Source organism: Typopeltis vanoorti, chromosome 14 (assembly GCF_054136105.1).
Source record: "Typopeltis vanoorti isolate ZY-2024b chromosome 14, IOZ_Tvanoo_1.0, whole genome shotgun sequence".
Classification (NCBI taxonomy): domain Eukaryota; kingdom Metazoa; phylum Arthropoda; class Arachnida; order Uropygi; family Thelyphonidae; genus Typopeltis; species Typopeltis vanoorti.
In genome coordinates, this window is record NC_143562.1 from 8266607 (window position 1) to 8278570 (window position 11964).

The 11964-nt window shown below is 36.1% G+C and overlaps 1 protein-coding gene across 1 annotated transcript; it reads left to right on the top strand.

The window, feature by feature from the left end:
- The first annotated feature begins 684 nt into the window (after window positions 1-684).
- On the top strand, window positions 685-6905 carry LOC150099164 (uncharacterized). Its single transcript, XM_090403842.1, has 2 exons — window positions 685-828; window positions 5042-6905. The coding sequence occupies exon 2, from the start codon at window positions 5139-5141 to the stop codon at window positions 6267-6269; it is 1131 nt and encodes a 376-aa protein (XP_090259968.1). The 5' UTR covers window positions 685-828; window positions 5042-5138; the 3' UTR covers window positions 6270-6905.
- Window positions 6906-11964: the final 5059 nt, after the last annotated feature.

Here is an 11964-nt window from a genome sequence, read left to right on the forward strand (position 1 = left end):
CCGAAATCCTCTCTAACACCCTCTCCCTAAAACGATTCTTCACATTCTCTTCTTTTAAGCGAAACCACTTAATTGTCTTCATCCCATGGCTTGCAGAGGTTCTTATCTTCGATCTTATTTTAAAGTCTGTGAACAGCAGTCGGTGCTGTGCCACTTGATCTGTTGGAATTACTTTACAATTTGTCACAACCTTAAGATGTTTTCTTCTAGTCAGAATGTAGTCAATTTTTGAACTGTTGTTACCACTCCTAAATGTTATCAAATGTTCTTCCCTCTTGTAGAAAAACGAGTTCACAATTGCCAGATCAAACGCTACTGCAAAGTCCACAACCCTCTCTCCTTCCTGGTTCATCATTCCCACTCCGTGGCCACCATGCACTCTTTCACAGTCTCATAAAGAGAAATATCTTTTTTATTTGTTATTATTTGACTCATATCATAGCTATGATATGAGTCAAATAATAATAATAATAATAATAATAATAATAATAATAATAATAATAATAATAATAATTTTTCTTGGGCAGATCACGTTATTTCTCCTGGAATTGTTGTTGCTTAGCATGTCTCATTGAACGTGATGGTTATATTGCTTTTCAGTCTTTGTTTTTAATTTGTTCTGAACGAATCGCTCTTGGCCTGTGCATTATCTTTCGACGATATAGTATCGCCAATTATTTCTCTTTATGATTATTTACTTCTTATTTAAAGTGTAGTCAAGCACTGGTGACGTCTATCGAGTATTGATTTGAGTCAGCTTATGTAAAATGGTTTTTTAATATATTTATTTGAGAATCGAGTGGTAATTTTTGTATGCTTTGTACCCAGGTATGCAGTATTTCATTGGATTATCTGATCCGTGCTACTGGTAAAAACATTCCGAAGGTTAGGTCTGGTAATTTTTCAGATTATCGAATGCAATCAACACATCGTCATTTGTGGAGATAAGTGAAAAAAATTAGTTCGAAAAGAGCGCGTTGTTTACGTATGCGGATGTAATAGGTTCTTTCATATAGTATCTTGACGAATAATCATGAAGAGAAAGAATAAAATAATTATTCTTACAAAAATGTATTAACCAATTAAGCTAATAAAGAGAACACTCCTTAGAAGTATCCTTTTGAAAGGTTTTAGTACTGAGCAAATGTAGAGAATTACCCTTATCACAGTACACATTGGGTATGGAGGTAAGTTATGTTTACTCGGGCATTATTAACATTTGAGTATCCAGTGGAGAATTATAAAACAACTGAGCAGTCAAGAAAGATTACTTTCACTTCACCTGTTAGAAGTTAATAGTCTTTCTCATGCATTGGATGAGCTGAAGCCTGGAATTAGAATAAATGTCAAACAGGTCAATAACCCAAGATACGGTGATGATGCAGTCAGGGCCGCCACGTGCAGTAGCATATTTTGCGGCCTCTTCTCCCTTATTTTTCGTATAGTTTATGCCAACTTTGCCGCCCCAGAAAAACTTGTCACCTCGTGCAAATGCACGTCTTGCACGGTCGGTAGAGTCGGCCCTAGATGCAGTACTATTCTGTAGTGATTGGTAAAAACTAGAACTAATTCTGAACAGCGTTAATGAGAGTTTGAGACTTTTACCCAATCTGGATACTTGAAAAAAAAAAAAAATTATCTAGTCGAAGAAGGACTTTTGTAGGAAATGTAACTTAATATGGAAAATGATTGAAGTGGACAGCAAGTTTGAGAATTTAGGATCCATCATTAGCATGAAGAATTACTCTTCAAATGATGTGAGAAGAAGACAAGAATGACCAGGACAATAATGATTTAGTTAAAATCATGTGGTCAGAGCAGGAATGGTCAAGCAGTTGGTGATTTAGTTATATATATATAAATCTGATCCATGCATGAAAGGCCACAAAACCTATAGCACATTAGTGCTGTGTGTGTAGGCAAGAGGAATAGAAGAAAGGAGGAATCTGTTCACATTTTGCTTGAACAGCTGAGGATTGTAATCTTTGGGGAAGGCAGAGTGAGAGAGTGTTCCAAAGGATGGAATTAGAAAATGAAAAAGGAGGCAGTGAAGTTGTTTGGTGAGTTTTAAGATGGACTGTAAAAGGGTGTTGGTCAACAATGGTTCTTGTTTTAATGATTTTGCATGATAAAATATGGAACAATAGGTCTGTTACCTGAGGAGTGAAACAGGATTCTGAATACAACAAAGTTTGATAGCAGCTTATGGATGCCAACTGGAAGGAGTCTGATGGGAGAATTGATACTCGTTAAGTGTATCGACAGAAAAGTACTTTTTGGTATATATAAAGAATAGATTGGGGGTTTTGGCAAATTCTCTCACCTTCTTGCACTGTTTTATCACTTAATCTCTTCATTCACCTCCCTAAACTCAGCCTTCATGCCTTCCATCTCCTTTTTCAACAGATCTCTTTCTCTCTCTACACATCCTGCTTTCACCTGATATTCACATACATAATAGTGGGAACCAAACAAAACATTTCACTCTGACACACTGCCCAAGATCAAATCCATAAACACATTTTCTGCATTCTCTTCATGCAGATTAAACAGAAAGTGTTATTAAGTTTAACATCATAATTGGAGCTATTAATTTTATCTCTGCTTTATGCAGATGATGTTATACTCTTAAATAAATTCAGTAAAAGTTTGCAGAATTCCTTAACAAAATAGAATAACTGCTGTAAGAAATATGGTATTGAAATCAGCAATAAAAGGACCATGACAGTAGTCTCCATTTACAATATAATTGATATTATTTCTGTATAGAGAACAAACAGACTACCTGTTTGCTTACTTGGGAAAAAGGATTAAAACCAAAGTTATAAAATTACTTGATATCTTTAACATAAAAACTTTTCAGACTGAGTTTTTAGTAATGATGCTAATTAAATATAGAAATAGACAAGAGAATGACCAAAAGCTAATATCCTAAGTAATCAGTTGAATAAATTTAAATGGAATAAGAGAGAAATTCATCAAAATTAAACTGTACAAGATGGTGTTTGAACCAATCTTAAACCTAAGGATTTGAAAGCTGGTTAGAAATAAAATTGTTGTTCAAAGACTAGATATGAGAGTTGTAAGAAAATTTGGGAAGGATGAACAGAATGGCTGTATGATATTAAAAATGAATATCTTAGGAAAGAACTTGACATGGTTAGTATACAGGAATATGTAATCACAGCTAATATCAGGTGATTGTTGCTTAATCAGAATGGGAGAGGAAAAGTTAGCAGAACAGGTGTTTCTTACTGTGATGGCAGGAAAAAAATCCAGAGGAACACCAAGCTCTACATAGATTAATGCAGTCAGAAGTGTCTTAAAAGACTGAAATATAATATCTGATGATACCAGAGTCTTGACAGGTAATAGACTTCTTCTCTTCTTCTTTCACTACGCATTATTCCCGCTTCCTATGCAGGGTCCGCATGTTACTTAGATGCGACTTCTTGTTAGTACTACTCCCAACCGACCTGTCGCCTGGTCTGCCGCTGGGGGGGATATATTTTTTACTGTAGAGGCATATGTTCACAGGGCCAGTTTGCCTGCTTGCGGGATGAAAAACGCCAGATAAACTGGCGGAAAAAACCCTACTGCCTGTGCCCAAGACCGGCTAACTTGGCTATGCCTGAGGAAGATCCTCACATTCCTCACGTCTACGACAGGAATCGAACCTGGGACATTCCTTCCCCAGGCATATGGTTGCGAAGCTCAAAGCCACTAGGCTAACCGCGCAGACTTGACAGGTAATAGACTAACTTGAAAAATTGTCAACTTTTCCTGCAAAAATTTCATATACTACAGCACTATTGTAGTATTCTATCAGTCCTTTGAAGGAAGAATTCACTGATAATGGCGACAAATAAAAAAGGAAATGAGGACCTATAATAGCAAAACACTATTACAGAAATATCCATATTACTATGGAATATACTAGTTGACTTCCAGTCAAAGTTGAATTCAAAGTTTTATGCTCAGAGGTAATTATAATGAATGGTTCACTGTTAATGTTAGAAGTTTTTTCCCACTTGGTTAGACTATAAATTATATATTTAGTTTAATCCTTTATCCAAATGTAAGCAAACAAAACTTGTGCCTGAAGTATCTTCAGGACTGGGGCAACTTGTGGTAAAGGTGGACTAATTTCTTCCTTAGTCCACAAAGGATTAAACTAAATATATAATTTATAGTCTAACAAAGTGGAAAAAACTTCCAACATCTTTCTCTAATCCAGTGTAATTTAATAATAAGGTGTGACACCTTTTGGCAACTGGCATATGGAAATATGAGTTCTGCATTGCTTCAACCTTGATATCACCTCTAGGTCTGGCTTCCACTGATGAAACCTCAAAGGGCGAAACCGGTTGGAAACTTAGGTGATGAATGGCAATGCTGTAGCCCATGAAGTTTTAACTGAAACTTGGCTGTTGCTGTCACTCAGGTCCTGGGGGGGGGGGTAATGAATGGCAATGCTGTAGCCCATGAAGTTAACTGAAGCACGGCTGATGCTGTTACACCTCAGATGACATATGAGCAAATGAGCGGCTCTGCTAGGTGGTGGGGCGAGTCTGCCAGCTGGTAGAGCCAACGCTGAGAGTTCTTCTCAGTGACAGGGTGAGCCTGTTACTGAGGGGAACAACGCTGAGTTTTTGGAGTTTGACCTGTGCTTGAACATTCAATAAAGGTTGAAACCAGTCTGGGTAGTGACTCCTTCCCATAATGCATAGCATTATACATGTCTGCAAGGAGCTGTACTTTGCATTATGGGATACTAAGGAAAGTGATGAAAATTTAGTCCACTTTTTCCCCAGTCCTGAAGATACTTCAGGTGCAAACTTTGTTTGCTTACACTTGGATAAAGGATTAAACTAAATATATAATTTATGGTTCACTGTTAATGTTTTCAGATGTTTTTTCTTTTTCATGTATGGTCCTTAAAGAAGATAAGTTCAAAGTCTTTGACTGTATGAAATTACTATAATATAATTATTTCCTTTTAATTGTGTGAACTAATATATATTTTTTTGTTTTAGAGCAGATCACAGCTCATAGATGGAACATGGGTGTTCATTCCAGCTCTCATATTGGAGAAAATATTTCTTAAAATCTATGAGATCTTTTATTTACATTTTCAGATGACATGGGAAACTAATATGGAGGAATGTTTGAGTGATGATGTAATATCTAACTCAGTTTCCTGTCCAGAGTACAGGAATGAATTTACAACAGATCTAACTCATGAAACAACTGTGCATGATACATCTGGGATATCTTCCCAGTATTATGAAAATGTGAAGCAATCAGTATTTTTTCCTACTGTTCATAAAACTTTTACTTGTGAAATTTGTGGTAGATCATTTACAAAAGCTTACAATCTTAAAAGACATGTAAGCCTTCACATTGATGGGAAACCTTTTATGTGTGAAACCTGTGGCAAATCATTTTCACTAGCTTCTACTCTTAAAACGCACAAAAGAGTGCACACTAATGAGAAGCCTTTTTTCTGTGAAACTTGTGGAAAAGGATTTTCACATGCATCAAGTGTCAAAATTCATCAAATGCTTCATACTAATGAGAAACCTTTCAAGTGTGATATTTGTGGTAGATCATTTTCACAAATTTCAGCTTTAAAAACTCATAAAATAGCTCACAGTAATGAGAAACCTTTTGTCTGCGAAACTTGTGGAAAAGCATTTTCATATGCTTGTAGTCTTAAAACTCACAAAAGACTTCATACCAATGAGAAACCTTTTATATGTGAAACTTGTGACAAATCATTTTCACGAATTTCACTTCTTAAAGAACATGTCAGAATTCATACAAACGAGAAGCCATTTATCTGTGAAACTTGTGGAAAATCATTTTCACAGTCTTCTACTCTTCTAACACATAGGGGAATTCACAGTGATGCAAAACCCTTTATATGTGAAACTTGTGGAAAACTATTTTCGCAGCTGTCTCGTCTGAAAGACCATGCAAGACATCACTCCCATGAGAAACCTTTCCATTGTGAAACTTGTGGTAAATCTTTTTCACAAAGTGGTACTCTTAATACTCATAGACGAATTCATACTAATGAAAAACCTTATAACTGTGAAATGTGTGGTAAATCATTTTCACAAGCTTGCAATCTTAAAACTCACAAAAAAATCCATACTAATGAAAAACCTTACAAATGTGAAACCTGTGGAAAATCATTTTCACTAGCTTGCAATCTTAGAGCTCATAAAAGTAGAGTTCACGTTAACAAAAATCTATGTCTGTGATATATATGATTATTGAGTGAATTATTTTCCCAATTCTCAAATCTTAATATGTACTAAAAATTTTCATATTAATAAGGAACCTTTATGTGATAAAAACATTATAAAGCTATCTGGGATACTTTTAGAAAGCATTGGAATATGATGTTTTATTTTTTGCACAAGAATCATTTCATAAGAGGTCTTGCTGAATTTGCTATATTTAGCCAGTTGCCATATTGGGAAAGTGCAGAACCTGCATGCAGGAAAGTTAGAAGATTGATGGAAGTTGCCAAAATTTGACAGCATATAGCAAGAAATTTTGTACAAAATGTTATTAAGATACCTATCTCAGAGGGAGATTCTCACCTTTCTTAGCCACAGACTTTAGTAAATAAACCCATTGAAATAAGATTCATTTAGGATTGAACATCTTTCATTACTTCCAATTCAAGTATAAATGTTTGGTATACTTAATTGTATGACCGCAACAAATATTATTTGAGCGTAATGTGGAAATTTGTGTATAAACTATATTCTGCAATTGCATTGATATTTTCCATAGAACTATAATATTGATATTGATGTATTGATATTTTCCATAAACCTGAAGTTAACATATTGCCTGTAGGGAGGTCCAGATTATTCTACTTTGCAGTATTGCAGTAACCATCAAATGATCATATAGATGTAATAAATTGATTAATTTATGCTCCATATCCATGTTATTTCAGTGTCACCAAAATATTATTTCAATTTCAGTGGCACTTCACATCTATGTAATTGTGTGAATATGTCAAGGTCAGTAAGGGGGTTAAGTCATCCAAAGTTTCCAAAATGAAGCATGATCATTTGCATTATGATATATCTTATGGTACGTTGTTATAATATGACATTACATTGTTTTCTTCAATACTCAAGAAACTACCTTGAAGAGCATTAATACAAAAGAAATCTCTGTGGTCTGAAACGTGTTTGAACAAATTATCACTACGGAAAAACTTCTGTTATTTATCATCTTAAAATTAGTTTTGCCGACAAATTTATATTTGTTTAGAACGACTGCGCCAGCTGGCAACTAAATTCTGATACTCAAATAAATAACGCTAAGCAACAAGGGATCATGTGATATGCAGTCGTGGCGCCCCCCTTTTCTTTCTTACATAAATTGCTTCCCCCTTCACTCATACAGGTCCAAAAGTTTTATAAGTGGTAATTCAATCTCAGAAACAACAGACTCATGAACCTTAACATAAAGAAATACATTTATTATAAATACTTGCATAGATACACTTTATATAATAATTTCAATGCTAGAGATTCTGAACTCCTCCCCCCCCCCTCTTTAGGTTAAGATATCCAAAATTTCAATTCTTATGTTTAAATGAATCAATCCTATATCTCAGTTATATTATTATGTTCAGACTCGACTATTCCATAAAGGGTTACTCAATGCTCATTCTCTAAGTACAATTATATACAGACGTTATACAAAGTATGTCAGACATATCCCGTCTTGCATTTTAACATGGAAAAATATTCTAATACGTGCTCAAGCTCTATCCCCCCCACAACTTAATTAAAATTCAGGCTAATATCTAACATTATATCATATGGCATCTTCCTGACAAACAGTTCGAAAGTTAGGTTCCTTTCTCAGCACAAGCTTAGAGTGGCACCAGCTTATTTGACACAGACAAATCAGTCCAAGTAGTCTTTTAGGCACTATTGGCTAAGTTAATGTGTGGAGCTCCTTAATTCCTTGGCTCCTATTCCTTTTTACGATTACAATTCCATAATGAGTATGAATAATTGTACTTTTTCTTTTCATGGCGTTCCCATGACTTCTCTCCACGCTTTCAGTTCCGTATTTTCTCACCACGTATTTCATGGCATCAGCTACTTACTTCCACTATCTTCGAAGGTTGCTCTTTGCTGACTTCACTTCCGTATTTTCTCACCACATGCTTTCATGGCATCTGTGATTTACTTTCACTATCTTCGAAGGTTGCCCTTCGCTGACTTTACGTTGGCTTAACTTACCAACAGTTCTTTACTGGAATTCTGACTTCATTCTTTTGATGACTTTACTCAACACGGTGCAACAGCAACCGGGAGATTGTTGCTGCGCACCAGCGGCAAGCTTCCGTAGCTATCCAGGACTTGGACGGGAACACAGGCAGAAAACAAGAAGAGAGTATGAGTCTCGCACCGCGCCTTATATTACAAATGCGAGCACCCTCTCTCGGTGACTACATCATTCTCTTAGCCACGGCCGATTGGTCACCCCAACTCCGAACTGTTTTGACGTGGTTCTAATACATAGTTCTCTCATGCACATTTCATAATAACAATTTCAGTCCTGAGACACAATTTCCCTTTGCTTATTTTACACACACATTATCAATTCTAAATACAGATTTCCAAAGTTTACTTAATTTTAACAATCTCAGTCGGTTTGATATGCTTTTGAGTGAACATATGTACAATACTCTCTTAGCCCTCTCTTTGGAGGCATAAGCATGTCTCCAAAGAGAGGGCTAAGAGGCCTTTAATTAATATACTTTATATGCGTTGTTAATTCAGTAAACTAATTACCAGCTATGTATGACCAACGTATAAGCCTTGCTACTAGAATTATTTTGTCTTGTAGTTTGATGCATGACTCTCTCCATTCTGCACTCCAGTTTTCCTCATTCTGCTCAGTATTTTTTTATCATTGGCTATATCTCTGATCCATGTGTCATAATTGGGATGATGTGTTGGTTTTAATTATTTGGCTCTATTTTCTGTTTTTATTTTACTGCACAGGAATTTTTTTTAGTTTGCAAAAAAAAAAAAAAGCTCTAGCCTAGCTGAATTCTTTTAATTTCTTCATAAATGCTTGTTTTTCCTAATGAAAAAGTTCATTTAAGGTTATACATATTCTTGTACTTGTTCTATTTTGTTATTGTCTATTGTTGTTTGTTCTTCTGTTATCTGGTTTCCTTTGATATTTGCATTTGATTCATTCATCATTTATTCTAGTTCTCGTTTGTTGTTTGCTGTTACTACAATATCATCAGCGTACGTGTTCTCCTGCGATGAGTCTTCGGACTCCTTGGTGGTGTCAGGAATAATAATATCATAAATGATTTTTTTACCATTAATATGATAGTAAAAAAAAGATGATGATGATGCAAGAATCTTGCGTGCATAAGGATGAAGTCAGTTATGATAATCATAAGCAGCAGGCCAGAAGAGTCACAAGTGTTTTACAGAAAGCCAAGTCCAATTATGAAAAGAAACTGGCTCTGCAAGTTAAAGAGTTTTTATGCTGTATGTAAAAGAAAGAAAGAATAACTTGACTGAATGCAGATGGTATGCAGGTGATTGATGTAGATGTTCAACTAATGAGCAGCCATTTTGCTAAACGCTGTCAACCTGGTATGTGCAACATTGAACTCGCCACTTCCTCTTCACCATATGAGGAAACTCATGAACAAGGAGAAAGTACTAGAGTTCTTGCACAAACTGAATAATAATTCTGCAATAGGAACTGGTGGAATATCAGCACGGATGAGAAAAGAGTGTTCAGATGAACTGTCTGTTTCCTTGACGAGACTATATAATTTGAGTCTCAGAACAGGGAAGATCCCACAGGCGTGGAAAGAATGTATGGTAATCCCATTGCACAGAGTGGTGCAAAGACCAATGTATCCAGCTGTTGACCAATCACTATCTCAGAGGTGGTGATGAAGATTTTGGAAAAGTTGGTTAAGGCTATTGTTATCCTTTGAGGAGTACCAAAGAAAAGAGATTGAATAAAGAATTCACCTTGGATGGATGGCTTATGGGAAAATGAGAGACATATTCAGAAGTGACATCCGTATGAGTCTAAATAGGAAAGCTTTCGACCAGTGCATATTTCCTGTCCTCACATATGGAGGAGAAACATGGACTTTAACAGAAGCCGTAAACAAAAAGCTGAGAACAACACAACATCACATGGAAAGACGTATGCTAAAAATAACATTAAGAGATAGGAAGACAAATACCTGGATAAGATCTCAAACAGGTGTCATGGATATTGTAAAATACATTAAACAGGCTAAGTGGAGATGGGCTGGCTATATTGCCAGAAGCAGTGATGGGAGATGGACTAGAAAAACAACAGAGTGGAGACCAATGGATGGAGCAAGACAAAGAGGAAGACTGAGAAGAAGGTGGAGGGATGAACTGGAACAAATTGCAGGAGTGAGATGGATGGAAGAGACAGAAAATCGAGTGATCTGGAAAATCACGGGGGGAGGGGACCTTTGTTCAGCAGTGGATAGAACCAAAAGGTTGAAGAAGAAGAAGGTTAAGGCTTACATTCAGAAATGGGTTGATAGAGAATCTCTGCTTTGCAATGAACAGCAGATTTACTAAGGGAAAGTCATGTTTTAGCAACTTGCTCACATTCTATAATTATGTTAATTGAACTAGACAAGGGGAATGGATACACGATGATACTTTTCGATTTTGCTAAGGCTATTGACAGAATACAGCGTGGTAGACTGTTGCATATGAGGGGGGGGATCTGAAAAGTTCTTTGCCTCGACCATAGATGGCAACACTATCAGCAAGTTTTTTTTTTTTTTTTTTTTTTGAAGTTGGTACATCTGTCATAAACATCCACGTGAAATTGCAAGTCATTCTATCAAGTAGTTTGTTTTATAGAGCTGTTGGAAGCAAAAGTATTGTCTGTATCCCTTGAAATAGATAAAATTGAGTATCGTGTGGTTATGCAATTCTTTGTAAAAGAAGATTTAACGTCAAAAGAAATTCATTCAAAGTTCATGGGCGCTCTTCTCCTTCGTTTTCGACAATTAAGAAATGGGCTCCCGAGTTTAAACGTAGCTGTACCAGCCTTAAAGATGATCCACGTGAAGGATACCCAAAAAGTGTAATAACACCAGAAATCATTGATCAAATGCATGATATGGTATTGGATGACCGGTGAGTCAAAGTGCATGAAATTGTTGAGATTTTAGGCATATTTTGCATGAAGAATTGCAAATGAAAAGGCTTTGCGCAAGAAGGGTGCCGTGCTTTCTAAACAGCAGATCAAAAACTTGCATGAAAATTTCTAAACAGTGTTTGGAGTGTTTTAACAAGAATAAAACTGATTTTGTGCGTCGATTTATTATTATGGATGCAACTTGGATTCACCATTACACACCAGAATCCAAACAGCAATCAAAACAGTGGACAGAAGCTGGTTGTTCAGTGCCAAAGAAGACAAAGTTGGTTCCATCCGCAGGAAAGGTCATGGCATCAGTGTTTCGGGATGCTAAAGGCATTTTGTTTATTAATTATCTTGAAATGGTAAAACAATAACTGGGGAACATTATTCCAATTTTTTAACCAGACTAGACAAAAAAATTCATGAGAAGACCCAGTTTGCAGAAGAAAAAAAATCATCTTTCATCAGGACAATGCACCTGCCCATGAAGGTGTTTTGGCAATGGGAAAATTAAGGGATCTGCACTATGAATTGTTGGAACATCCACACTATTCCCCAGATTTGGCTCCCTCTGACTTCTATCTCTTCCCAAAACAAACTCTTCCTCACTGGTCAGCATTTTTCTTCGAATCAAGAGGTGATTGCAGCTCTAGAGGGGTGTTTTGCAGATCTTACTGAGAACCACTACAGGGACGGGATAATAGTGTTGGAGCATTGTTGGAATAACGTATT